Source organism: Syngnathus typhle, linkage group LG19 (assembly GCF_033458585.1).
Source record: "Syngnathus typhle isolate RoL2023-S1 ecotype Sweden linkage group LG19, RoL_Styp_1.0, whole genome shotgun sequence".
Classification (NCBI taxonomy): domain Eukaryota; kingdom Metazoa; phylum Chordata; class Actinopteri; order Syngnathiformes; family Syngnathidae; genus Syngnathus; species Syngnathus typhle.
This window is the reverse complement of record NC_083756.1, coordinates 3,152,777-3,180,339: the sequence shown is the minus strand read 5'-3', so window position 1 is coordinate 3,180,339 and position 27,563 is coordinate 3,152,777. Positions and strand designations below refer to the sequence as shown.

General features: G+C 47.5%; 5 protein-coding genes across 5 annotated transcripts; 2 read left to right on the top strand and 3 right to left on the bottom strand.

The window, feature by feature from the left end:
* Positions 1-1,553: 1,553 nt before the first annotated feature.
* LOC133143953 (coagulation factor XIII A chain-like) lies at positions 1,554-5,608 on the bottom strand. The gene is made up of 16 exons (XM_061266248.1): positions 5,310-5,608; positions 4,950-5,235; positions 4,625-4,873; positions 4,440-4,558; positions 4,268-4,375; positions 4,009-4,183; positions 3,770-3,908; positions 3,592-3,695; positions 3,398-3,486; positions 3,159-3,312; positions 2,982-3,094; positions 2,749-2,914; positions 2,515-2,669; positions 2,309-2,445; positions 2,125-2,230; positions 1,554-2,008 (listed from the first exon to the last, which is right to left on the bottom strand). The coding sequence occupies exons 1-16, from the start codon at positions 5,334-5,336 to the stop codon at positions 1,940-1,942; spliced, it is 2,196 nt and encodes a 731-aa protein (XP_061122232.1). The 5' UTR covers positions 5,337-5,608; the 3' UTR covers positions 1,554-1,939.
* A 1,523-nt stretch (positions 5,609-7,131) lies between these two features.
* On the top strand, positions 7,132-11,912 carry nrn1a (neuritin 1a). Its single transcript, XM_061265899.1, has 3 exons — positions 7,132-7,244; positions 9,179-9,326; positions 10,031-11,912. Exons 1-3 carry the CDS (start codon positions 7,205-7,207, stop codon positions 10,266-10,268), a joined length of 426 nt encoding a protein of 141 aa, XP_061121883.1. The 5' UTR covers positions 7,132-7,204; the 3' UTR covers positions 10,269-11,912.
* Positions 11,913-14,326: 2,414 nt separating this feature from the next.
* On the bottom strand, positions 14,327-22,884 carry fars2 (phenylalanyl-tRNA synthetase 2, mitochondrial). Its single transcript, XM_061265944.1, has 10 exons — positions 22,652-22,884; positions 21,768-22,080; positions 21,488-21,574; positions 21,365-21,424; positions 21,141-21,309; positions 20,861-21,026; positions 20,666-20,797; positions 17,388-17,548; positions 16,854-17,014; positions 14,327-14,888 (listed from the first exon to the last, which is right to left on the bottom strand). Exons 2-10 carry the CDS (start codon positions 22,019-22,021, stop codon positions 14,750-14,752), a joined length of 1,329 nt encoding a protein of 442 aa, XP_061121928.1. The 5' UTR covers positions 22,022-22,080; positions 22,652-22,884; the 3' UTR covers positions 14,327-14,749.
* Positions 22,877-24,586, top strand: LOC133143787 (LYR motif-containing protein 4B). Its single transcript, XM_061265945.1, has 3 exons — positions 22,877-23,017; positions 23,841-23,961; positions 24,399-24,586. Exons 1-3 carry the CDS (start codon positions 22,932-22,934, stop codon positions 24,450-24,452), a joined length of 261 nt encoding a protein of 86 aa, XP_061121929.1. The 5' UTR covers positions 22,877-22,931; the 3' UTR covers positions 24,453-24,586.
* Positions 24,587-25,916: 1,330 nt separating this feature from the next.
* Positions 25,917-27,487, bottom strand: ppp1r3g (protein phosphatase 1 regulatory subunit 3G). The gene has a single exon (XM_061265903.1). The coding sequence runs from the start codon at positions 26,986-26,988 to the stop codon at positions 26,170-26,172; it is 819 nt and encodes a 272-aa protein (XP_061121887.1). The 5' UTR covers positions 26,989-27,487; the 3' UTR covers positions 25,917-26,169.
* Positions 27,488-27,563: the final 76 nt, after the last annotated feature.

The following is a 27,563-nucleotide window of genomic DNA, read 5'->3' as shown; positions in this document are numbered from 1 at the left end:
CCTTTTCTTCATTCATCTTATTTGTTTGTAAAACGAGTTTGCCAGTTTTTTTGTTTGAAAATGCCTTATGTTAGTTCAAGTATTCCTATTTTTTTTTCATGTATGTGGCGTGTTTGTGCAGTACAAGGGTTGAAACTATTGTAGCCTGGTTGCAAAAGAGGTGAAAATGAAAGACACGGCCCTCCCTCCCCTGCTCCAATTGCTCGGCTTCCATTGGAGCGGGGAGGTCAGATGACAGCGACCCCTGTTGGCAGTGTCGGGATGACGAGCTTGAGCGCGCGCCACCGGCTGCAGATGCGGGGAGGGCCTGCAAAACCGGTTTCCAAAAGGTGACGGATGATTTGCAATGAACACTTGTTTGCCTGCCAGCCGGCCCCTCAACTCTGGTACTGTTCTAAAAGCAACAGTTCGCCATGCACAAGCGTGTGTGTCTTCACTTTTGCCCCAGCTGTCCGTCAGCTGGAACCTCTGCTCCGTTCCGCTTGTCAGGAGCGGGACAAAGATGACCTATTAGGGGTGTAACGATTCATTGATACACATCGATTAATCGATATAATGCTCTACAATTTATTTATTGGCATCGATGCTAAACGTAAACATCGATTTATATCGCCGTGTTTGACTTCGGACATTAGACGTGACTTTATTTTGAAATCCAGTTCATTGTTGCTTGCTTCCTCATTCCGGGAGCAGTGCGCGCCGTTGTTGTGTTGTGAGCAGAGCAGGCACGTGAAAGGGGAGTCGACAACTAGTACGCGGCTCCTGGGCTGGTTCTATGGCTAGTGTCCAAAAAGCAGAGGAAATTTGCTCCCCTTTAGGCTTCAAGTCATTCTTTGGATTCCAAAGAAAAGATGGCTCAACGGACAAGACACGTGCAGTTTGTAAATCCTGCCATGCGGTGATCAAATATTCAGGGAGCACAAATCTCGCCGCACATTTAAAGAAAAAACACGACATCAAAGTTCAGTGTTAAAGTAAGCACTTTGTATACTACAATACTCTTGTAATTTCCTAAATAAAGAGTTTGCAGTACCTTGTTGATTTTGCGTATGAATTGTTATAAATCAGGATATTGTTCTATATTTTTTATTTTTAAAAAATATATATATATCGATCGTAGAGCACTATATCGTGATATATCGTGAATGAATCGCAGCAGTTTTGTCGCGATCCAAAACTTTTTACTTTTTACTCTTCGACGATGACCATAATGAGAATAAGTAACTTTAGTCTAAATAATAGAGCTTACATTAACAATTGTCAGTCAACGCTGTAATACTTTAATTGGATTAAAAAAATCACAAACTTCCATAAACACGCAAACATTGGCGAAGAAATGACTATCGTGACCTCTAGTGGTAAAAATAGGACCTGCAGTATGTGTTCACATAGCCGCTATGTGAACTGCATAGCTTGCCTTTTTGTGTTTGTGTGGTTTATGTAAGAAGAGTGTCAAATGGACGTCCATGCAATCCAAAGAGTTTTGTTCAAAAGTGAGATGCGAATCTTGACTGAACTAAAGCAGTACTCTCTAAAGAACAAGTTCATGATGATGCTTTTGACTTTGCTTTATTGTTAGATGAGCAAGAAATGCATTAGAGCAAAAATTGGTTGAAGAGAGAAACAATCACTTGGTTTGTGGAGGCATTTTTCGTCCAGGTTTTCTCGAGGCGATAAGGAGTGAAAAAAAAAATAGGCTAGTTTTGTCAACACAAAAAAAATCTACTTCTCAGGATATAATCTTTTGAATTCTTAGTGAAAATGTTCGCTTGTACTCAACTGCAGTCAGAATTTTGTCCGACTAATTTTTGTCATTATGTTGCGACTTTGATTAAAGAACAGATTTACTGTCACAATTTTTCCAATATCATTCCGATTATTGGCGATTGCAAAAAGCGTGCGGGAGAAGCCAGCGTAGGACCTGTCGTTTGTGCCCATCTCAAAGTGAGGTGGGCGCATGTTCATCGTCAAGCTTCTCTTCAACTGTGAAATTAATCTTTCCCCAAATCTGCAATAAATAAAAAAAAGGAAAATAGGCTATAAAACAACAAAGCTTTTTTGGATCAAGTAGAAGAAAAAAAACTAAAACAACTAAAAGAAGAATATCATTGTGCTTTTCTTTACCTCGCACAGATTGCCGCAGGACATGACGGCCACCAGGGTGCGCATTCCGCTTACTTGCGGGATGAAGGACTCCTTCCAGGTGAAGGAACCTTGTGGTTGGATGATGCTGAAACACACACAAACACACGCACACATAGACATACATGAAGAGCGAGGCGGGCAGCACGGGAGCAGATGCGCGTACTTGTAGAAACGTTTCCTATTGGCCATGACTCGGGGGCCCTCCATGGCCAAGGTGACGTTGTAGAGAGGGAAGTTGAAGATGTTGACGAAGGAGACGGTGGCAAACATGTCCTGTCCAACCGCTTGGACTCCGCTCACCTGCGGGGCGACGCCGCACCGCCATCAACTGGCAGTCCTGTCTCACCTTGCCGTGACGTCGTGCGTTACCTCCAGCTGGAGTTTGGGGCCCTGCAGGTAGACCACCTTCAACACGTTCAGGTACATGGTGTCATCGCGACCCACCAGTGTGAAGGACAGGAAGCGCTGGAAGCCCAGGTTCATCAGGTAATCCTCAGCCTTGATCTTCAACACCACGCGCTCGGCTGGACGGAAGCGAGTCAGCTTTAGCGTATCAAAACGTGCCTTCATCCACGAGGCAGAGTCCACGTTAGTCAGACTCACTCTTGTTGGGTGGCACGGTGACCTCGACGAGCTCATCTTTGAAACGATTGGACAGCACGCCCGTGTAGAAAATCACGCTGCACGTCACCAGGGCTTTGGCCATTTGGGCCGTGTCGGTGTTGTTCTGGATCTCCACCACTAGGTCCACGTCCTTGCCCAGCTCCGCCTGAAGGAGGAAGACATGTTATAGGGGAGCTCACCACAAGACACACATTTGCGCAAGGCACGAAGACCTTTTCGACGGAGAGCGTGCATGTGAGTAGAGAATCGGTGTCTGGTGGAACGTCGTCTCGCTGCAAACCGAAGCCCTGGGCAGTTACCATGGCCTTCTTCTCATCAGGACTCCCTACACATGCACGTGTTTGAGCAAAGCCCGTGAGGCCGGCTGGGCCGGTATCAGGGGTTGTCACCTTCGGGGTACTTGTACGTGTCCGTGACGTCCTCGGGGGCGTCCACCAAGATGTGCTTGGTGAAGAGTCCTGTTCCCACCAGCTTCTTGTCCACGTAGGTGGAAATGACATTGCCATATTTGTCGTGGGTCAAGTAAACGACGTCGCTGTTCACCTGCGGGGGGGGGGGGGGGGGCTAACACGCTGACGTCAACCACCCAAAGACACCAGAAGCGCTGCGGCCGGACTTGACAGCTGACCTCAGCAAAAACGAAGGGTCCATCGTAGGAGTGGCCCACACTACCCTCCTTGATGGCGATCACAGAGGCGGGGCCACAGCGGTAGAGACCTGATGTCACAAGGGAGACTCGGGTCTTCAGCTTCCACTTTGAAACGAGTACCGTGTTGTCGCAAAAATTCAGCGGGTCACATGACGTCACTTCCGCCAACCTACCGTCGCTGGTCTCTTGGGGGGTGGAGTCCACCACCTGCCAACCGCTCAGTCGGGGGGTCAAGTCGGGCCGCTTCATGTAGACCTCGTTCCAGCAATGGTAGTTCCTGCACAGACATTGCCCGTTTTTTCAGATAGTTCGGGAGTAAAATGGTTGCTTCTCGCTGTCGCCACGTGGTACCAGATGGAGTCCTGCGTGTTGCGCTCGTCCGCCGATCCATCGGCCTTGAAGATCAGCTCGATTTTCAGGTTGCCGTTGTTGTCGTGAGCCGAGTTGAAGTTGGAGATGATTCTGGCCGGGATGCCCAGGCAGCGCAGGACTGCAAAAGGAGCCATTATTGTCATTGCCAGAGTGGGCGTTACCGTGGCGACAGATGGAGGGAGCATCAAGGAGGGTCTCCCTCTGGCAGTTGCTCTTACATGTGTTGAAGACTCCGGCAAAAACCCAACACTGGCCGTAGCGCACGGGACTCCCCGTGTTGGCGTACTGCAACAGGATATTCACGCTGCCCGTCCACAGAGTGGGCGCTGTGCCTCCAGAAAAGTTCTCACTCCAGTTGCCCATCACAACGCCGTTTTCGTCCTGAGAGTTAATCTGCCATAGGGAAGGTCAAACACACGCCTCAATAGGTTAAGCCACAGAAGGCGAGAAGCCATGTCAAGACATGTCGGAGCTCACCAAAGCAGAACCCATCCGGACCATTCTGATGGGGTCGCCACGGTTACGGATGGGCATGCGGCAGGCGTCCAGGATGTAAATGCATGCATCCAAGATGCCCTGTTCAAACTGCAAAGACATGCCAAATGTTGTTAGTTAGCTTATGAGCATATTAGCCAATTTACTAACGCACCTGTCCATAGACCCAGTCGCGACTGAGCAAAGTGTCCTTGGAACCCATGTAGATGGCGCCGGTGTCATTGAGAACGTACTCCAGCCGTCCTTGCTCGTCCGGATAATACACGGAATCCTCTGCGGGCGGACAAAGACGAGGTCAAGCGTCCAAGGAGGAAGGCAGCTAGCAACTAGCTAACCCACCGCTATTCCAGCAGTTGAAGAGGATGTAACAGTCGGTGGCCGGGTTCCTCTTGGTGCGCTGCAAGCCTCTTCTGGACACGATGGTGACATACATTCGGAACTTCCCCACGATGGTGTCGGCTTGTGGGGTGATTCCCAACAGCAACCACGAGCCCTGGGAGTCCACGATGCGACCTGGCCAGCGACCCCGACGCCGCGTGCCGAACGTCACCCTCTCCAGGGTGCGCCGAGGGATGGAGGGTTTGGAACCTGAAGACAGAGGAACTCACGATGGGTCTCACGTCTTAACCTTCAACAAATTGAAGCGGTCGACATGGAAACGCACCTATCAGGAACTCCAGCTGGAACTGGTCCCTGGGCGTGACCGGTCGAGAAAAAGTGACGTGCAGGACGAACTCCTGTCCCCGGCGGATCACCAGGTGCTGGGTGTCATAAGCTTGGGTTCGATGCTTGGGCATGTTGATCTCCTTGCACATGTTGACGTCTTCCACACTCAGCGGCCCTCCCCGCCCTCGCGGGTCCAGCTCGTCGTCAAATTCCAGTTGGTCCTCATTAAAAGGTTCGAATACGGGGAAATCATCTCCATCGTTATCCAGGTTGTTGGTGGACGGCTGCGGGGACATTTTGGTTTTTCTTTCTGCGTGCTAAATTAGAATTGCTTTTGAAGCACAGGCCTCATACTCACCGCCTCGTAGCGCCCCGTCATATTCATACTGGCGGAAGATGCAAAGAGGATGGAAGACAAGCTGAGCAAAAACAGACACCAGCTCAAAAGTCCAGTTGTGACAACAGCATATTGAAGCTCCTTTAAAAAGCCTAGTGACTTCCTTCTTTCCAAATACTCTCACTTCCTGTGACCTTGAGCGTCCCGCGGGGAGGTCAGTGTGACATGTTCAAGCGAACAACTTCCTGTTTTGTCGGACGGTCCAAGAAGCACGTTGGCCCGGGGTGGCATAGTGCACAAGTGGGTAGCGTGTCTGCCTCGTTGTTCTGCCGGTCCGGGTTCTTCGGAATGTGGACTGTGCAAACGTAGCATGTTGTTAGTTAGGTCGTCCTCAGACGAGCTTCCACAGTAGAAGCTATACATTGCTAATAATGACTGTGGGGCGCAGCTCCTCACAGCATCCCCAATCCAACCCTTAATGCTGAGTGTCAAGCAGGGAGGCATCGGGTTCCATTTTATAGTCTTTTGGTATGACTCGGCCGGGGATTGAACCCACGACCCACCCAGTCTCAGGGCGCACGCTCATACCACAAGGCCACTGAGCTCATACGTTGTGGCTGAGCTCAAGTGAGTACCCCAACCATTTGCAGAAGAGCCACAAAGTTCAGATGTGACTATTGAAATTAGCAGTAATTGTAAAGAAATATTATTTTTCACCTTGATGAAGATGTCAAATAGAGGAAAAACTTGCCTTGAACTAGAAGTGAAAATCTTGACTGAAGAAAGTTGAGGAAGGAAGTGGAAGGTCACCACGAACAGACCAAAAGAAAAAGCAGAAAAGCCTTTTGGATGCTCAGTCAGCACAACAACACCTGATGAAGCTGTCAAGCAGAGGTCACAAAGTGAGGTCCATGACGGCCCGCAGGCAGGTCACCACAAACATGGACCATCCTTCCAAAAAATTCTTCCAGAATCACATGAACATCGGGAGTTTGTAGTGAAAAAAATTATTGATATAAACGAACAGGCCTCACGAACAACAACAAAACATGCCAGAAGCCAAACTATGAGATTTTATCAGGATGCTTCACTTCTGCTTATGCGTCTTACTTTTGCGCCACTAGAGGACGCTAGACACCCCCTTTGAGGTGAACAGAGGCACAGGCCCTGGAAGACTTCATAGTTGTATGTTTATAATAATCATATGCCATGGATCGGATATATATGTGTGTGGGATGTTTGAAAGTCATTTTTAATGTCATATGTCGATGTACAATTTAAAAATATTTTAGCTGCTGAGACAATAAAATGTGGTCAGTGGCATAACCCTAAAAATAATAATGACGCGTTACACTTCCTCATTTGAAAAATTTGGATTTAATTGAATTTTCATTCTTCAGCTAACACAAAAGTGGAAAAATATAGTAAAAAAAAAAGTACAATTTGAAGGGGTGGAAAGAGGCAAAATATCTACGATGAAAGAAGATTGTTTGAAAAAAGTCCAGTTCATTTCGCCGAATACATTTTTTTTATATTCTGTTTGATATTATTTTTGTTGTGTAACAATAGTCATCATAAAGAGAATAATAATCGTGACATGACGCATGATGGAAATGCGGCGAATTGAAATGACGCACACCCCCAATCACGTCATGTTCAAATGAAGGCCTTTTTTCAGCGCCACGTGACGAAATGTTGCAAAGAAAGAAAAGAGTGAATGGAATGGAGTCTCTCCAATGACGAGGATGATGATGATGAGGAGGAGTTCCCCCCTTTCTCTCTCTCTCTTTTCCCGCCACGGAGGAGGAGGAGCTTGTGCGTGCGTGCATGCGTGCGTGTGACTTTGCGGGAATGCGCGCCTCCTCTGCGGCGTCAGTTCGTTCGTGGATGCGTGCGTGCGTGCGCGTCCACCGAGGATGGCGGGAAGCCTGCTGCTCGTGCTGGCGCTTCACTTTGGTGAGTTGCGAAACGACATTTTTGTGAGCCTCATCGTCTTTATGATTAATATTAAGCGACGGTTGTTATCTTTGCGATTAGTTTTAAGATGGTCACCTTGTAGTCACACGTGACTTGTGGCGGAAAGTGCACGAGTCTGTTTAATTGTGATTTTCCCTGACGAAAGATTTTTTTTTCATTATAATTTATGTCATGATTCGATTTCATTTGTGGCACGTGAGCACTACAGTGTGTGAGTGAATGTGTGTTAACGTGAGTGTGTGCGCGCTGACAAGGGGGATCCCCACCCCCTTCCCATCTTCCTCCTTCTCCTCCTCCTCTTTTTCTTCCTCTTCCTCCTTTATTTGTACCAAAGTGGCCTTTTACGCGGGTGTGTGTGCTTGTACGATTTTGCGCTCAGCGCCGAGGCCGCGCCCAGTTGTCCCAAAATGAAGAATAGTCGCGAAAAATTAAATGCTCACGTTTTGTTGTTCTGCCTAAAAAAAAAAAGGAATGATGAAAAAATAGACAGAATAATGATGTCATTTGTAGCCGTGCACGCGCCTTCCTGCAGAGCGCGCGTGCACGGGCCGAGCAGGCTCCGTCTAATATTTGGACTGCAGCATTCATTATAATTTTCTCCCCCACATCTTGCGAATGTTCTTGCTTTGATTATTGCATAAGTGCGAAGTGTGTGTCTATTCTTGTCTCATTATTATTAACATTATTCTTTTTGTATTGTATAAAGACAGCAAATTATTATTATTATTATTACTGCATTTGTGAGTGGGAAAACACGTCCTTTTTCTTCGGCGCGTGTTTGCGTGTGTGTGTGTGGTGGGTGTGTCGAACGCATTCAGCACGCTGCTTTTCTGCACTGCAGGAAAGTGCGAGTGTGTGCGTGCGTGCGTGTGCGCGTGAAAGGTCTTGGAACGAATGAAGACTTGCAAGACCTGCACGCAAAATAAGCAAAAGAGAAAGAAAAGCAATGATCCATTCAGAGTGGATAAAATCGTGTGTGGGCATTTATGACGTTTGTCGTGTTAATGGAAGGAAATTTTTTTTTTGTTTTGTTAAATGGAAAAAAAATGTCACGAACATGAAATATTAGTTTATGTGAAGGATTGTATTTAAATCTAGAAAGGATAACTGTAATGTGACGTCACCTGTTTCTCATTCATGTATTCATTCAATGAGAGGGAAAAAAACCTATATAACATGTTTTCCTATTTGCGTTCGAAATAGCTAATTTCCCAATTGCGTGACTCATAAAGAAGCCTTTTCATTTTTGCCAGTTGCTTCAGCTTAACAGTTCATATCATTGTCTTCATCAATCGAATATTTCAGTCGAGATGAATGGATGAAGTCAGCCAGCATCGAAATACCATGACGTCATAAAATCGGTTTAAAATGACAAGAATCAAAAGCCGCCAATGAAAAGGGTCTCAATTCCCAAGCCATCCTTGCTCATCATGTTTGCCAAATTCAACTTGCGTGAAATGTGCTGAGCTGTGGCAAGTGTGTGTACGCGTGGGTGACCTCGTCCAGGGAGGGCTTGCCCTCGCCGCATGCTGCACGTCAGCCATAGTCCAACGAAGAGATTTACAGATGACCATTAAAATAAATAGACCATCCATGTCTTTGAGTTTGGCAGTTAGTCTCGTTAGTGACAGCAGGAAAAAAATATCTACACTATGCAAAATGCGTGTGAAGGTTCGGATGAACAGGACTCCGAAAGAAGTCGTGCACGGTGCGATGGCCAGACGATGACGTCATTAGTTGAGGCGTGAGTAGTGTTTCGAAGCGTCTGCCAGGTGTTGGGAGAGGCGCCGCCGTCTTGGCTCGTGTGACGTGTCATTTATGTGATGCGTCGCCTCGCAATTTGCTGCGATGATGAATTAGATTGTGGGCCCCGCGCGGTCTAACCGTGGTGCGCTGCTTGTGCTTTGGCTCAGTGTGGCTGCTGCAGTCGGTGCTGGTAAGCTCCGCCCACTGTGACGCTGTCTTCAAAGGCTTTTCGGACTGTTTGCTGCAGCTGGGAGACAACATGGCCAACTACCCCGCCGACCTCGATGACCAGCAGAACCTACACAAGATCTGCACGTATGATGCACGCACGCACCCTCTTCTTTTAGTCATCACTTCATTTGGCCAATAGCGTTCCATGAATCAATGATGCATAGCAAAATCGGTTGAAAATCACCCCGTCGTTTCAAATGCGGTCCGTGACATCCGTCAGAAAAAAAAAAAACTGTTTTGCTTGACCTTTGTAAACGGGATGCTTGACGTCGTTCAGCAACGTGGCTAATTGGCCTCGGAGATAAACTCCGCCCCCCGCGGCTTCAAAAACCAAATGTTTGTCCAAGACATGCGTGAGGGCGGAGTTTTGTGTCCTCCGCCACACTTAAACACACTTTCATGAGGGCAACACGCCCACTCCAGATGGTGCACGCACACACACGCACTGATTTCATTGAGCGACAGCTTTATCACAGCAGGGAGGGGGCGTGGCAGGTGGGGCCGGTCAACACGCCTCCTCGCCACACACACGCTAATTGGTAGCGTGAACACGGGTCAAAAGGCACATTATGGATGTGTCCTTGCACGCCTCATTGATCACATGGTGGCCAGTGGGCGGAGGTACAGCCCTCATTAGAAGAAAATAATGGCCAGAGAAGAAAATCTCCATTTTTGTGGGTTCTTAATTTCTTTTCTCCCCGTTTATGGAAATACGACTTTTGTTGTTAGATTCCAACTTGAATCTCACAACGAAATGTGTAACGTTTGTTGTTGTTGTTTCCCGTCAGCTACTGGGACGACTTCCACTCTTGCGCCAGCACGGCGCTGTCCGACTGCCAGGAAGGCGCTAACGACCTTTGGGAGAAACTCAAGAAGGAATCTCGTAGTCTGGATTTTCGCGGGAGTTTGTTTGAACTTTGCAGTGGGGGAAATGGCGCCGCCCCAAGGTGGGGCATGGCCAGTGGCCTGGGGGGGGCGTTCCTGGCGGCACTGCCCGGCCTGCTCACCTGGCTGCTGCCCCTTTAAGAAAGACCCACCCTCATCCCCCAATAAACAAAAGAAAACAACAGCAACAACTCACCCGGAACGCACAGGCTTGTGTTGTCCCTCGATTTTGCCTTCCAGGCACTTCGTCCCGTCACACGCCCACCATGACGCTTTGATGCCACTCTGACCAAACCTTTGAGGATATGTGGATGACACGTTAAAGGAATTTTGGCGCTCGCGTGGACGTCGGGCGGACGCAACTTGAACACGCGCAGCACACCAAATTGGTCCCCAGCAATATGGCTTGCAAGGCTTAACGGCTAGCTTGCTAACTTGTGAGCTAGCTTTTTTTCCCAACCTCTTTGGCTGTGTTGGGAATCCTTTCCTAGACTCCATAGTACACTGGCCCACATTGTGTTAAAATGCACATTTCAGGTTTCAGGGAGTAGCACATCTTTCGACTGTGGAGTCGGGAATGATAAATGATCCGAATGGTGTCATCAAAAAGAGAAAGGGGACATTTGTTGCGTCCCACCACAGCCAAAGTTTGTTTAAGGCGCAGACAGGAAGTGAGTGTCTTTGACTTGCATGATGTCACTTCCGCACCCCTTTTTAGGACATGAGCACAAATGTCGGCTTAGCGCTACACGCCATCTAGCGTAGCGCTGTGAATCGAAGGCTTTGCGCTAACGCGAGCTGATGCTAACCAGAGTTGAGTTGCTTCAATGAAACTCTTGATTGAGAAATGTTTTCCAAATGCAGCCAAGTTAGGCTTAAACACTTTGTTGATGATTTGAGCGGCTCACGATGATAAGATGGAGCTAAGTATTGACCTTAGGGTGAAAACGTGTGACTTTTGGTCGGCCTTTGTTGTACATCAGCTGATAACATTTGGCATAGTAGTGTAAAAGCTACGTGCGATTTAATGTATTAGTCTTTTGACATTTTAGTTTTTAACAGTTTAGCTATTTGATGGTTGAAATTTTAACATTTTAAGTTTGTATTGTTTGCATTTTAATTTGGACATTTTAGTGTTTTGACTTTTTGCCATCTAACATTTTAGTCTTAACATTTTACGTTGTAACATTTTAGCATTTGAACGTTGAATGTTTTAGCGTTTTAATGTTTTAGTCTTTTAAGGTTCTAACATTTTAGCATTTAAGTGTTTCAATGATTTCCATTGTCACATTTTAGCGCTTTAACGTTTCAGTGTTGAGTGCCAGGGGCGCGTGCTTTCAGGTTAGCTAACATTTAGCAAAGACTTAAGGAGAACTGAAGTTGATTTTTGTGCTGGTTTCCTGAAATGTTTCACAAGTTGTTTGTTTTTTTGTACGTGAGTAGAAAGTTTAGCGTTAACGTTGTTGTGTTTGTGATTACGGCAAAAAATAGAAAAACAAAGCAAAAGAGCAATACCACCACGACATCACGGCCAGTGTAGCTCCTACCGACCAATCAATAACCATTCATTAATAATTCAAGACTGTTGTATTCCAATAAATAACAAGTAATAATTGATTGAATAATAATAATTTCATTTTTATGTCTCCGTTTGTTTCTGTTTGTTTGTTCGAAACTTCTACAAATCATTCCAAAAATCATCAAAAGAATTTTCAAGAATTTATGATGTAAAATATTCCTAAGAAAAAGATTTATCATATAGAAACTTTATTCCACTTTTAATGAACATAGAAATATCAGAAAATGGATTTAGTGCAAAATAAAACAATACTGTTTGAAAGGATGTTTGTGACATCACTCTTTTTTTTGCTGTAAGACGCGCATTTCTTATTAACGAGCTGACGCGAATGCTCATTCCGTGTGGCTGAAGATGAAGAGGAGGAGGATGAAGGTGAGGCCTCAGCTGGTCGAACATCAAGAGTCCTTATTTGTCTGACGGGTCGCGAGCGTGCTGGGAGCTTGAAAATCCAGACAAACCTGTGCTGCCCCCAACTGTGCTGCCCTATTATATTATTAATATTATTTAACAACCGCTTTCATGAAATGGCCTCATGCAAAAAATAGTTCCAATGAAAAGGGAAACGCCAACAAAATGATTTTTCTCAACGAAAATGGAACGATTGTACAACAGGATTTAGAGAGCCTACATATTTGTTATATGTATTTTTTTTATTTTCATTTTTGTGTTCATTGGTTAATTTAATTTCAACACTTTCAATATTTCACGACGCTCACTTTTTGTGCACGTTCCTGAATAATAGTGTGTGCGCACGCATCATAAAAGAAATGTTACATTTGCATTGGCGACACATTAGATGTTTTACTTATTAATGTGGTCACGTAACTATATGCGCAATCATGCTCTATCGAAATCAGATTTGACCCCCCCCCCCCCCCCCCACACACACACACACACGCAAAAAAAGCAAACAAATTGTTTGGTTTTATTTTTTTTTAATGACTTTGAGGACCGCAAGGGAGCGTCTCGGTGGGCGCCGACTAATTCCTGGAAGCGAGACTGCTGAATAATTGAAGACGCAATTAAGGCCTGCAGGAAGAAAGCCGCTCATTCAATATTCATGAAGGAAATCCCGCGAGATTTCTTCTAGCCTCAACCCACTCACGACCACACCCTGCAGGCGCCTGCTCCACTCATAATCGCATTCATACTACAAGGATAATCACACTTTTCTTTTTGACAATGAACAAATTAACGTGCAGAGAAACTGCATGAGATTAATCGATTGATTTGAAAAGCAAGTACAAAATGTTTTATTCTTAAAAAACAACAACAAAAAGTCAGCAAACGACAATGAAAAAAAAAAATGAAAGCAGAAGGGGAAAAATAATAGACACTAAAGCAGACGCCTTGCTGCACTGTCGTCGTCCTGCTATGTGCGCCTTGGCCTCCTAGGGGCAGTGTGATGCACGTGTGCGGATAACGCAAATTGAACAAATAAAAGAGCAGAAGAAGTAAAAACGCCATGTTTTGAGGGATTTTCGGGGAACAGAGTAAAAAGAAAATTTGCGAGTTTGTGTTGTTTCGTTATCTGTGTTTGTCCTTGTTGGTTGGACCGCCATTTAAAAAACGGCCTTAGTTCTGTTAGCCTCGGCTAATGGAACCAAAGTCCCTGAAAAACATGGTGTTTATTTGGTTTAGTAATGTGTTTTGTTTAATAGTAACACTCAAGAGTGTTTGTCCCATTTTACACTCTAAAACTGCAAAATTGGACGCTCTCGGTGAGCAGGAAACCGGAAACTTTGGCAGACCTCTCCGTTTTTTTGGTTTTTTTTTTTGGCAGGCCTCTCCGTACTCAACCTCTACGTACGACTATGACGTCACCAATATGGTTCGAGTTGCGCTGGATAGGAGTGAAGGCAGGACAAATTGCGTTTATCAGTGAAATCGTGTTAAACAGTTTTCTCAAACACCTGTTATTATTCACTATGATAAAAATAAAATAAAACTAGTAATAAAATAAAAATATATATTAATAAAATAAAATGGGCTTTTGGGCACCGTCAATTTGAAATAATGTGCCTTTTTCAATTAGGGCCTTGACTCCCCCCTCCCCCAATCCAGTTCATCTAGTACTACCAAAAAACGAGCGACACATTAATCAATCATTGAAATTCTCTTGAGGTGCAGCCCTAAAATAACCAGTCAAGAAGAGAGCCTTTGTTTTGGGATGTTTGAGGCACGCTGGTGATGTAGAAATATTTCCTGCTTATTTATTTATCATCAAGCGTTTTCCAGCAGGGTAGCTCTGGAGGAAAAAGTGGGTCGTTACTAAAAATATGAGCCACCCCCACCTCGGGAGGCCCATCAAAAGGCCCCTCGCCATCCTGTCATGGCACAGACTGACCGCAGTGAGTTCAGCTTGATGTCACTTGGGAAGGTTCTTGGTTTGAAACATGCTACACACGTGAATAAATGAAGTCACGACAGCGACGAGCCCCGCCCCCTTCTGCGACAATCTTCACAGGCCGTGCCAACAGCAGCCTGGAATGTGGAGGGCACGTTACCATGGCAACACACGCACGACAAATACCTGGTAACTACTAACAGCATCTAAACAGCTCAGGCCTCCAAGGATTGGCCTGGTAATGGGAAATGGATACGACTGAAGGAAAAGAAAGAATTTTTACCACGTTTTATTTGGAAACATTTGAAAATTTTCACACCATCAGCAATGAACAAAAAGACCCTTCATTAGGAACACTTGAACTCCCAACAAATGTCTCTTTACAGCTTTCCAAATGGAAACAAACAAATTAGCATTAGCATCCAGTTGCCCACATAACACAGGTATCTTCCTCCACGTGGTGGAGTCGTTGACATTTTCCACCCAACTTCATTTGTATTTGAATAAAGTCAACATTAAGCCTAAAATTAGCATATAATGGCACCTCTTCCCTTAAAAACACCATTCCATGAACAAGATGACTGTGCTGGTTTTTTTTTTTCTTTTCATGATTTTCATGTTAACTATTTGTCCATATTAAGCCTGACTGCGTCAAGAACAATCAGCAAAAGTGGGTCCGTTTTACCACGGGCATATTCAGTAGCGTCCCTCGACGCCCAGCTGCGTCTCGGCCAAGCGTTCTATCTGGCGGTGAACCGTGTTCACTTCCTGTTGGCTTAGGGTGCGCTCCATGTGGCGGTAAACCACACGGAAGCATAAGCTTCGCCTCCCGCTCCTGAAACCAAGGATGAGAATGGCAAATGTGAAAAAACACTGAAAAGTAGCCAGGGGTCTGGGGGGGCGATGATATATATTACCATTTTCTTCCATGTATATTGCGCAAAATTTAACTAATTTATTGTCCTAAAATCTGAGGTGCGCATTATACATGGGTCCAATTTTTTTTTTTATTCGGATATCATACGGATGCGCTTTCTTCTCTGCTGTTCACTTCAAACACGCTCCATACGAACACAATGCTCTCGTATCAGACGCTTGCTCGATCATCTGCTCGTTTGCTGTCACAATGTACCCTACACAAATCCGAAACATTTGTTCGCTATCGACTCCGAGTGTGCTAGCGCATGCGCAGTGATACTGACCGGCAGAATAACATCCGGTTGTTCCCAAAGATGATCTTTTTTCTGAAATAATTTTACGTTTACGGACTTAAGTAGGAGTCAAAATTTGGGTGCGTATTATACATGGGTACAGGCTTTTTTCCAGCATCAACATGCCATTTTTAGGGTGCGTATTATACATGGGGGCGCATTATACATGAAAAAAAAACGGTATATTATATATATTCTCTCTCTCTCTCTCTCTCTCTCTCTCTCTATATATATATATAGATAGGATTTCTCAACGGATTTACACGATTCACGAAAATGATACTTTACACCAGGAGTGTCAAACAATTTCTTTTCGCGGGCTGCATTGTAGTCATAGCTTCTTTCAGAGGTCCATTATGACTGTCAACCCAAATAAATGTATGAGCACCTCATAAGTTTTCAAATCAGATGAGTAAAAACTGGTCAAATATTAAAAAAAGAAGATATTAAAAGTGAAGACAATTTGCAATTTTAGTAATGACACACAAATTTGATGCACAATTTGTCTTTGCGGGCCACATAAAATGATGTGGCGGGCCGTATCTGGCCCCCGGGCCTTGAGTTTGACACCTGTGCTTCAGACGGAAAAAACACGGATATCTGCGGATCCGCGGCAAATTTTCATCCCTGTGAAACACACCACAGGATGGTCGGCTCGCCCGCTTTCTTCATTCGTCCTGGCAGTCGCTCGCCCCGCCAGCGCCACTCAATTAATTATTCAACATGTGCACACACACGTACAGGGAAGAAGTCCATGTGTTGCGTGTGTTGAATAATTGACATCTCCATTATCCACATGTGCACCCCCGCCATAGAGATCAATACACACACACATATCCCAGTGCAAGTGTGTCTTGCAGTGTATCCAAAAGAAAACCAATAGGGAGGATTTTTTTCTGCTGTGATTGGCGTGCGTGTATCACGACTAATGGAGCTGCCGTTCTTTGAGCGCTAATTGCTCTTTAAGCGCTGCTTGACCTTTAACAAGCCTTTCAAGCACCTGTGGAGACAGCGCACTCACTTTCATGGCTTCCTGTCACAACAGGAAGTCAATCCTTCCCGTATGTGTGTGTGTGTGTGTGTGCGTAAGAGCAGTAAGAGCCGACGCGACGGCATCCGTCTGGTGAAACGTGACCCCATCGATCGCACTTGCCATCCAAGATGGCGGCCAGAGGGTGCATTAGGGTGTCACGTGTCGCTAATGGCTACTTAGCGCGTGCTAATCTGCACTTGCAATGGAGTGCGTTGGCGTGAAACTTGACATTTCCTTCCTCCCTCAATTGACATGATCACTTGTGTATCATTTGTTGCATTCGTAACCAGTGCAAGTATATAAATATTTTTATATCACATATTTCACTTAATGGGAGAACCAACCGTAACTCCTGCGACGGAAAGGGGGATTTTTTTTCAGTTCAATTGTCGTTAATTTGCATACAATATATTTTTAACATCTTTTCATATTTTTAAAGTGTATAACCGCGCATTTTGGATGAACACGTGGGCCTACTATGCTACTGTATTTCTCTGGTTTTCATGATGGCCTCTTCCTTCCTTCCACTGCACTGCATGCGTGTGTGTGGGCTCACTTGGGGTGCGTGAAGTCATCGAGCAGCGCCACCTCCTCCACAAGGTCTCCGGCGACGGTGCGAACCAACTCGTAGAAGTCGTTGGCGTGGAATGCAGGCTCGCCCGCCGCGGGAAGCCAGAAGGAGATGTCATTGTGCAACGGGGGGTACTTGCTCAGCGCCTCAAAACACACACACATCATACATTTTTAACGCCAAGTATCACCTCTAATATGAAGTCACTCGATTAATTGATGGAAAAATCGATAGGTAAATCGATTCCAAAAAGATTCGTTTGTGGCAGCTCTAGAACGAGACATGGTCCATATTCTCGTTTCATTCAGTAATGCTTTCATGTACCACTAGAGGGACTACTTCTAGCACACTTTTCGCTGGTCCAAATTACTGCCAAAGCACAACTTGAGCGGTACCCCAGTGAAAAAAAATATTTTGGAAGAATCCAAAAGAGCAACAGCTACAGAGTGGGTGGGGCTGACTTTTGTCTTCCGTAAGTCTGCAATTGGAGAGAAGAATTGCAATCAGCAGACGCGCTACCTGGAAGTGGACCTCCTGATGGATGTCGTCCACGCGGAATTGCTTGAGGAAGCGCTCGTCCTGGCTCCAGAACATTCGGATGTCGGGGATCTTGTACAGGACCATGGCCAGACGCTCCAGGCCCAGTCCAAAGGCCCAACCCACCTTGTCGGCCGCGCCAGCTGACAACAAACAACAACGTCTGTCAACAAAAAGGGACGAGACGTGATTGTAAACCCAGCTTGCCGCCTGCGCAGGTGGCGCCTAAACGTCGTCCTCCGCGGACGACAAAGTGGATAAAGACGTGCGAGAGCAGCGGCGGCAGAAGGAAATCCTCTCCGATTGCGCTCGCCATCTGTCCGCCGCAAACACCGCCGCCACCCGCCGAGAGCTGGGCTGCCTGACGCTTCAAGCACAAACAGCAGGGCCGCTTATCCTCGTGCCTGGATTTGAACCCGGAACCTCAGGACTGCGAAGCAGATGTTCAGGTTACTAATGCCTACGCTGCAAAAGTTTGGCCTTCATACCAGGCATCGTGACATCACGATTTCTCTTCTTGGTGGTCTCTCACCGTAAGTTTAACTTCATCTTGATCAAGCTGTGGGCTCTTGATTATCATCTCATTGTTTTCACTGGTTCCGCCCGCTCGCCCGCCGGCTGCGTCCCATTGGGCCACATCAAACGCTACAGGCTGCTCATTAAGGCGCACCGATGTCTTCATCGTTAAGACATGCTGATGTCTTTACCTCACCCACTCCAAGTCTAATTTTTCCACGACAAGCAACCAAACACAAATAGCGCCCCCTGGATGCCAGTTTACCTCAATCACAAATTCACAGATTCACTATTTGTTATGGACCACAACAGCCTGCTGAGATGGATGGCTGCACAAACAAATGTTTGCTCTGCCCTTCGACACTCCCTAGATGCACGCAAGTGCGGACACACCCGTGCACACACACACACGCGCACACACCGAGCCAGCAGTGCATCCGCACACACACTGAGATGATATCGTCTCCCAAAATTTGGGGCTCTCAGCATGACACCGTAACGACCAGCACTCAAAATACAGTAACCAAGTAGGACTAAGTGTTCATTACTTTTCTTCCCAATATTCTTTTTTTCTTTTACCTGATATGTTGCTTATTTTCTTTTTCACAGTAATGAGTCTGTGTTATTCATGGCCTCCCCCCACAGCAATTCCTTGCTTGAGCAGCTGGAAAAGGGCCAAAAGATCAACGAGGCAATACTTGGCAACTTCCACAACAGGTGCGTTCCATTTGCTCACCCGTATGTCTGGCCACCGTCTTCTGATGAATTTCTATTTTCCAGCGCACATTGCAACCGCTTCACGGCTGCGTTTTTCGCAGTTTGTGCACATTACATTGATATTGTAGCCACGTTTTCTATATAACCACCCCCCACTCTCGCCCGCCCACCCTCCCCAAGTCATGTCTGGGGTGCCGACAATGCTGACACATGCGCTCCTTGCATGCGTGTATCGAGAAGGTAAAATCTGATTAAAATCATGTTGGGAACAATTAACAGGCTCTCCAAGCTGTCATCTCAGGCCCTCTGGGAATGGCCATGTGTGTGTTTTGTACCAGCTGGCCACCAGTCATTCTCTCCATTGCGTGTTAGGGAGGCAGACAGAGTGAGGGATGAGGAAGGAGGAGGAATGTCGGGATGAACGAGAGCTGTCCATCACTCCGGGGTTAGGGTTCAGTAGAAGCCGACTCGTTACAAGCGTGGGGTGGGGCGGAGGGGCAACAGACAATTTTGCTTTCTTCCCATCCCTCCTTCCTTTTTCCTCATCTCCCATCCTCCATCCATCCACCACTCCATCCTCACAAAACAAGCTGACTCATCACAGGAAGAATTTCAGCGTGAAAAATGAACAGAGGCTTAATGACAGCAGGATGAGCGGGGGTGGAATGGGTGGGGGGGGTACATTGGTGGGACATGATTTATTCAGGAGGGGGATTAAGACCCAAAGCCAGCACCTGAACCACACACACATTCCCAGAGGGCCCACGGCGACGGCTTGGAGAGTCTGTTAATTGCTACCAACACCACTTTAATCAGATTTCACTGACCACACATACACACATATATGCGTGCACACGCACACATTAGACCAGCGTCATGCGCACCCCAGCATGATGGGGGTCCCCTAGGAAGTGGGCGTAAATCAGATTTTGGCCAGGAGGCGTGGCCATTAGCATGTCCCATCTGTTGGGAGGGGACACACACACACACACGTGTTAGGTTCCTGCACACGCATTGATATTCTATGTTCAAAAAGACGAATACTAAATACACACACACACACACGTGGTTCCTGCACACAAATTCTTATTCTATGTTCAAAAACACGCATACTAAAGACACACACACACACACAGAATGTAATGAATAAATAAGTGGAGGAAAAGCACTCTGTCTTCTCACAGCTCCTGAGTGAATTAATGAAGATGTTTAATTTCTCCTCCGCCATCCATCACTCCCCCTTCCTCGTCTTGCTAACTTCCTCTTCACCCCCCCCCCTTTGCTCTCCTTTGTCCTTTATTCCCTCCCCTTTTACACACGCTGGGCCTCAGGCGCTACATATGGCGGTCACACTATTAAATAAGACTCACGCCAACCGGTGTCCCCTGTTGAAACCTCCCCGCCCCACCCCCTTCGCTCTCTCTCTCTACTGCAGTCACTTGGGTGCTCTCTCACTTTTTTTTCCCCTCGCTATTGTCTCCTACACTGCAGAAATATTGGATGGAGAGCGTAAGGGAGGGGGTGTTGAATGTGGTACGTTACCACGGCAACCAGTCACCCTGCCGCAGTGGAGATGTAAGGGAGGCGTGCGCGATTCCTAACATGCTTGTCTCGTGCGGTGCGCGTGCGCCAATAAACGTGCGGGCGTCTTTGAACTATTTTTGGCCCGCTCGCCTCTCCGGACGAATTTACCAGCCGGCGAACACGTGTCACGGCGGAATTCAAAGGCAGAGCGCCGCGGCGGTGAGGCGGTTGTGTGTGGATTTGCTTGACTGGTGTGTAGGAAGGAAGTTTGGCCAGCAGCTCATAATTAACAATAATGAGGTCATCGTGATGACCTTTTGAGGGTGGCATGACCGGCTGGCAGGTGACGAACCAAGCAATGATTGAAAAACTCCACAAAAGCACTTTCAGGACTTCTCTAAATGTTCAAACGCGCAAGCTCATCAAGCTTCGTGCTAACAGGGACATCTCGTCAAGTTCAAAGTTCATTGCCTCACTGCGTGTGTGCATGTGTGTGTTCTGACCAGAGTTGAGCAGCTGCTGCTCCATGACTCCGCAGCCCAGTACTTCCAACCAGTCGCCATGGAAACGCACCTCCATCTCAAAGGAGGGATGAGTGAAGGGGAAGTAGCAGTCCACCCACCGCACCTCCAAATCTGCTGAGGAAGATGAAGTCAGTCGAGGGAGGAGGGAGCTCTCGGCCGGCGAGGTGAGGTAACCTTCTCCGAACAGAGCCCTGATGAGTCGGCTGAGTGTTTGTTTGAGGTTGAACTCCAGCAGCTTGACGGCCTCCAGACTGTGGACTTCTTGTTTGTGAGGCGTCCTGCGTCCCCTCGCCGCCTCAAACATGTTCAGCTGGTCGCCGTCGGCAACATCGCAGAAGAGCTGTGCACAAAAGTTCCAAGTGCACAATTAAAGCAAGTAGCATCCCTTCAATCCATTTGCAATTGGGAAAATCAAATGGTCAGACTTTATTTATATTGACCTGTTTATTTTTACCTGGCGGTTGGAGAAGAGACGCACGCCTTCCATCTGGTGGAAGACGGGATAGTGGCTGGCATCGATCTCGTCCCGTCTGTACACGTCACCAGCCAAGAGGAAAGCGTCCAGGCCGCTGCTTACTAGCTCCCTCTGGTGGGCTGAGGTGTGTGCGCGCAACATCATGCTCCTGCAAAAAGAGGTAAGCAGCGAGGCTACATTGTGGGCGGGGCAGGGTGGCTCACCTGTTCAGGTAGTAGTTGTCGCCGCGCTTCCTGCTTGGGTGTTTGGGCGGGATCAGCAAGCTGTCAATCAATTAATCAAGTCAGTGGGAAAGCGACTGGGCATGCGGCTGGTAATCAAATAACCTGTCAAAGTTCTGCTCCACAGTGACCACGGGGCTCAGGTTGTCATGGGCTGAGAACAGCGGGTTGCCTGAGCGACCCGTGTAAGCGCTGACGAGGAAAAAAAAGAAAAACACAAGAAGCAGAATTGAACTTTTCCAACGGTCGCCACATGCTAAGCTGCCGTTATTAAACATCGTCTTTGTGCAATAACGATGACAACGCATCATCGTGGAGTGTGACTATTGGCAGCTAAAGTTGTCTGAACAATGACTTGGTCAGGCCTTAAGTGTGGAGGTGGCACCTGTAGAAGTGAGCTTTGATCCTTTCCTTAAGGAGCCACAACGGATGGTGCCGTTGGTTGTGGAGGTTGCGACCAACTTTGGCCAGAATCTTTTGCGTTACGTTAGTGAAGTCGTCACACGGGTAGGCGTGGCCCAACACCTCCAGACTTTCCTGGTCCCTGGTGGGCTTGAGGGCGGGGCCATCCGTGCAGGCGCGTCGGCGTGACGCGACCAGAGGGGGAAGCAGGGGCCGCAGCAGCTGGCGAAGGATCATGACCCCAAGTCCCCGGAGCTGCTGAAGGACATCCACTCTTATCCAGTGACCCCCGCAGGCTGTGTGCAGAGAAGCAAAGCGCAGTCAGCAGAACATTCAGAAAATCGCTGAGACATAAAGGTCGGCACTGTCATTTGCTCAACATGACTGTGACAAAGGCCAACATGGAGGGACAGAAAGTTTCCTCGGGAAAAATAAGGACCAACCAATCGAAGGGGACATCAAACAAGCAAGCGCAAATGCTCTCTGTTGCAAAAATCTGCACCTGAAGGACATTTTGCCTCCAGTACCACCTTGCCATCTTAAGTAGTTTATTATTAACTTAAATATGTTTTACAAAAATGCATTTTGCAAATGTGTGCAGACTGCGCGTGCGTTGGAGGTTTTATTTGAACAATACTTTTATGCCCTCTCTTTTAATATGACTTGATTTGCAACTCTGTTGCCCTTAAACGAATCAATAACAAAGGGCGATCGAGGGTGAAATAAAGCGATATGATGATCGACATATATGCTGTTTGGCGTCTTGCAATAACACGCATTACTCTCACGTCATTTCTTGTTGGTTAAACACAAAGTTTGTCTTTAAACGTTTATTCTAAGACAGTAACGTTTGCATCAGTAGCTTACCTTCAAAAGTCGTACGGCATGAATGCTCTTTTGGTGGCTGCTAGCGTGCCCGTATATTTAAGTAGTCATTCAAAGTACACGTTGGTGAATTTATGCATATAGAGCGTCTAACACCAAGCCAAATAAAAGCCTAGTATGAATTGAATTGGACAGAAAAAAAAGAAAAAGAAAAAAAATGCGGCACGAATGTGTAAGTGAGACAGGCGCTCTTTGGGCACACTTATCAGTGGGGTCCTAATGCCTGTTGGCAAAATCTTGTAGCCGTAAGCCTAGCAACGTGATGGCGGCGCCCGCAAGAGCGCAGGTGATCTCTTTGTACAGGATGCTCTTAAGAGAAAGTTTTAAATTCCCTTCGTACAATTACAGGTAAGACATGCGCGTGCGTCCTGCCAACTCCGTCGAAGCTTCTGCTGCGTCATTTTGTTTCAAGGATCTGTCTGTCAGCCAGCGGCGTCCTATGTGCTAATGTAGCTTTTCGGTGTTTGCATCAGACGCCACTGTGATTGGCTGGCAGACAGCGGAGACAAGAGAAGATGCTTTTTTTTTTTACTCAGTCCACATACACGTAGAGTCAAAACAGTATTGAGTGAGTGAGAAAGTGAAAGCGACTTCTAATTGATGCCAATACATCAGTATACTTGTGAGGCTGCTTCAAGCTCGACTCCCAGTGGAGCGCAGTCAGGCACTTTTGGCCACTAAATGATTCATGGCTCATCGAAATAGTTTTCGGTTCATTTAATGATCAATAAGTTGTGGATTGTGTCAATCTTTCATTCCAGCTTCTCCGCCATCTGCAACAGTCTCTTTAGTCCTCCTTGCCCGCTCCCCTTCATTGCCTTCCTTATTCTCGTCCTCCCTCCATCCCGTCCTAATAATAAAAGCCGTTGTCTCCTCATCTCTCTATCATGTCCTTGCGTGCGCTCGTGTTTAACGACGCCTCGTAAAACGGATCCGTCATTGCTTTACTGGCGCTCTCTCGAATGCTCAATGAGCTGCGCCTGCGACAAGAAGTGGAGTTTGTCAAGGTCACTGAACATCTGCCAGCTGTGCCGCACTTTCACTTGTGGCTTCATTACGAGCGTGATCACAGAGCAAATTCAACTCAGGACAATTGGTTTTTAGGAAGTTCAAATGTAAAGAATCATAATAATACAAATAGAATCCTCCACATAATGAGTTTTTGTTCCAGGAAATACGCAGTGCGGCGTGTACGCGACGCTTTCAGGGTCAACAAGAATGTGAATGAGCCAAAGTTGGTGGAGAGGCTGATGCTGGAGGGCCGCCAATCACTGGCCATGATACAGAGACAGGTAACGCATGCACACACTGGGCGGGTGGCTGTGTGCGTGTTTGCTCGCGCGTATGTCTGCCATCAACAAACCAGAACCAAACTCTGCCCTTGCTAATGGACTTTGAGCTTTTGGGAAGCCGAAACCCTGTGTGAAGGGTCGCGACCCCCCCACTCAGTTCCCGTTTGTTTTGGTGGTCGGGGGAAGGGAGTAAATACTTCGATCTTGTTTGCGCAAAAGCGCAAACATCAATCAAGAACGCGCACACAAATAGTGACAGCCAACAGAGAGTGTTGCATAATAAGCAAGTAAGGCTGAAGTAAATCAACATTCACTGCCTGTCCTGTGCGTGCAATGGTCATGATGAAGGAGACTGGTCACGTGATCGTTCGAGCGATGTCGTTGAGATTGGCATGTAACGCTATTGCGCGCATGTGTGTGTGTGTGCGTCTGCGCAGGTGGCCGTGGGCGCTATGTTCCAGGCCCAGAAGACTGTGGTGGAGTTGGAGTAGTAGCAAGAGGAGGAAGTCACATCACATCGGCCAATCAGCTTCCAGCTTGTGAGGTGGGCGGGGCATCATGGGAGGTTATGCACTCTTTGGATGTTTCATCAAGAAACTCAAATAAAAACGGTATGTTATAAAAATGGAATGAAAGCTTTTTCAGCCACTGCTCATTTTATTGGCATCCCACGTAGATGCTGTGGGGAGGGATCGGTGGACGGCTCAGGTGGAAGTGGTCAGGGTCAGATGTTAGCAGGGCGAAGGTGAAGCGGGTGACTGACTGTGCAGCTAGCCGACAGGCTAATAATAGAACACTGTGTTGTTTTAGGACTCGGGACAACGATCTGTCTCCTCACAAACACACACACCTGACCTGATTGTGGGGGTCGTCCTTTGAACGTGTTAAGCACCAATACCATGTCACATGAAGCCTCGCCAAAAGGTTGCGCATAACTCTCCCTGCTGGCCAAAACCTTAATTGTCCTTTTAACAACCTGCTGTGAACGCTGAGTCATTGGTGATGTCACTGGTCCGACTCAAGACTTTAGAGTGAGTGGTTTTGACGGGTTTTTAGTAGGGGTGTAACGATTCATCGATACACATCGATTAATCGATATAATGCTCTACGATTTATTGGCATCGATGCTAAACGTAAACATCGATTTATATCGCCGTGTTTGACCTCGGACATTAGACGCAACTTTATTTTGAAATCCAGTTCATTGTTGCTTGCTTCCTCTTTCCGGGAGCAGTGCGCGGCGTTGTTGTGTTGTGAGCAGAGCAGGCACGTGAAAGGGGAGTCGACAACTAGTACGCGGCTCCTGGGCTGGTGCTATGGCTAGTGTCCAAAAAGCCGAGGAAATTTGCTCCCCTTTAGGCTTCAAGTCATTCGTTTGGAAGCACTTTGGATTCCAAAGAAAAGATGGCTCAACGGACAAGACACGTGCAGTTTGTAAATCCTGCCATGCGGTGATCAAATATTCAGGGAGCACAAATCTCGCCGCACATTTAAAGAAAAAACACGACATCAAAGTTCAGTGTTAAAATAAGCACTTTGTATACTACAATACTCTTGTAATTCCCTAAATAAAGAGTTTGCAGTACCTTGTTGATTTTGCGTATAAATTGTTATAAATCAGGATATTGTTCTATATTTTTTATTTAAAAAAAAATATATATATCGATTGTAGAGCACTATATCGTGATATATATCGTGAATGAATCGCAGCAGGCTTTAAGATATTGGCAAATATCGTATCGTAGTTCTTTGTATCGATATGATATCGTATCGTGACAAAACCCGCGATTTACACCCCTAGTTTTTAGGGTTATCCGGCAAATTGGACTTTGGAATTAGACACCTTCAGTGTAGTAAGTACCTGGTTGCGCCATAGCATGGGCAGGAGCACCGAGCTCTCCTGCCAAACATGCAGCGCAATGCGCATAAGAAGAGGCAGACAAGTTCTATTGTCTTTAAGTTTTATGGGTCAGTTTAACAGTAAACCACAACAGCAGGAAGCATGTGCATTCTAGGTCTCTTAATTGGAGAGAGTCTTTTCATTTCCTTTAAATGATGTACGAAAGTCACCAAACAGTGAGCGTGACAGCAGGTGTGTTAGGTCTTTGAAGAAGTTAAAATGTATTCAAAGCGTGTAGGTCTTTGAAGAAGTTAAAATGTATTCAAAGCGTGTGGGGTGGTGCGATTACGTCACTTCCCGTTGCGCGCTCAGCGGTCCTGCGGTTCGGGGGGCGGCGGCGGCATAGCGGGCGCACGCTCGCGGCCGGTGCGGTAGCGGAGCGTGTAGTTTCGGCCGTCGTTGTTGTCCCAGAACTCACCCTGGTCGGAGCGGAAGTACACGGCCAGGTGTACGGCCGCCCCAGCCTCCATCGCAGGGGGCGTGTAGACGGTGAAGCCGTAGCGCGCGCCCCCGCCGCCCGGAAGCTGGGCGTCCAAGAGCAGGGCCTGCGCGTCCACGTGGGACAGCCACTCGTTGAATGTGTAGCGCACGCCCACCTCCCCGCGCACGCTCCCGTTCAGCACACGCACGCTGCCGCGCACGTCGTAGTGCGTGACGGACACCCGTTCCAGGCACACGCGCAGCATCCGAAGCCGAGAGTCCTGATCCGCGGGCTCGGAGAAGCAGGGGACAAGGCGCCCTCCCCCTGCTGCGTCTGGGTCCGGGTCTGGGAAGCGCCCCCCAGCCCCCGGCCGCCCGATGTGTCTGGAGAACACCTTGGTGGGCACTCGGGGCTCGTCGAGCGCGCTGAAGTGTTTGACGCTGGCCAAACACAAACCAAGCGAGTCGGCGAACTGGACCCGCTTGCGCCGCTCACTCCCAGACACGGCGGCCAGCAGCAACGAAGTCGGGCAGGCGGGCAGTGAGCGGGCCCGCCGCCTCTCGTTCATGCGCCGCTCCAGTTGCCGCGCGTCCTGCTCGTCGTCCAGTTGGTCGTCCTGCTCGGGGTCAGAGTCCGAGTCCGGGTCGCGTTCGTCCTCGCGGGCCATCCCGGCCTGGAGCGGCGGCGCTGATCCAGACCAGGACATTACTCAGCCTGCCAGGCCAGTCCTCAATGCGCTGCTACAGCGGCTGCCGGTCAGAGTCCGCGCTAGGGCATGCTTGTATAGGGGAGGGGACGCCCCCCATTGACCTCCCCCTCAAAGCCCCCCCACTGCGCACCTGCTGTCACGCAAGCAACGTACTAAGCGTGCACACCATGGACACACGAGCGCCTTCACCTGAAAGCAGGACTTGAGAGTTTACACTCACCTAGATGAATGTGACTTGAGTAAAAGTCTTGCAGGGCATCCCACTGCATGTAACGTTTCACGAGGACTGGCGAAAAGAAAACTGTCGTGCCGTCATAGCCGGGCACACTAGCCGTGGATGCGCCGATACGGCGACGCAGACGCAACCTTTTTTGGTTGACATCCGCCCAAAGACGCTTTTTTCCATTGAAGGGCTGTTTGACAGCTGAGCAGGCGTGATTTCCGTATAGATATGCCCACAGCTCTTCAGACCCGAAGGACTGGCCTTGAAGTGAGATTGGATCGTTTCCTGAAGCACTCGGGAACCATTGACGTCATACCACAACATGCGTCTATTTGCTGTCCAATTAGGT

Coding starts and splice junctions, on each gene's coding strand:
- LOC133143953 (XM_061266248.1), bottom strand. CDS start 5,336: ATGAATATGACGGGGCGCTACGAGGCG. Junction 5,236..5,309: donor TGACGGGGCGCTACGAGGCG/GTGAGTATGAGG, acceptor ATGTCCCCGCAG/CCGTCCACCAACAACCTGGA. Junction 2,446..2,514: donor GCCCCAAACTCCAGCTGGAG/GTAACGCACGAC, acceptor GTCGCCCCGCAG/GTGAGCGGAGTCCAAGCGGT.
- nrn1a (XM_061265899.1), top strand. CDS start 7,205: ATGGCGGGAAGCCTGCTGCTCGTGCTGGCGCTTCACTTTG. Junction 7,245..9,178: donor CGTGCTGGCGCTTCACTTTG/GTGAGTTGCGAA, acceptor GCTTTGGCTCAG/TGTGGCTGCTGCAGTCGGTG. Junction 9,327..10,030: donor AACCTACACAAGATCTGCAC/GTATGATGCACG, acceptor GTTTCCCGTCAG/CTACTGGGACGACTTCCACT.
- fars2 (XM_061265944.1), bottom strand. CDS start 22,021: ATGATCCTTCGCCAGCTGCTGCGGCCCCTGCTTCCCCCTCTGGTCGCG. Junction 21,425..21,487: donor GTGGAGCAGAACTTTGACAG/GTTATTTGATTA, acceptor ATTGATTGACAG/CTTGCTGATCCCGCCCAAAC. Junction 21,310..21,364: donor GACAACTACTACCTGAACAG/GTGAGCCACCCT, acceptor CTCTTTTTGCAG/GAGCATGATGTTGCGCGCAC.
- LOC133143787 (XM_061265945.1), top strand. CDS start 22,932: ATGGCGGCGCCCGCAAGAGCGCAGGTGATCTCTTTGTACAGGATGCTC. Junction 23,018..23,840: donor TTCCCTTCGTACAATTACAG/GTAAGACATGCG, acceptor TTTTTGTTCCAG/GAAATACGCAGTGCGGCGTG. Junction 23,962..24,398: donor TGGCCATGATACAGAGACAG/GTAACGCATGCA, acceptor GCGTCTGCGCAG/GTGGCCGTGGGCGCTATGTT.
- ppp1r3g (XM_061265903.1), bottom strand. CDS start 26,988: ATGTCCTGGTCTGGATCAGCGCCGCCGCTCCAGGCCGGGATGGCCCGC.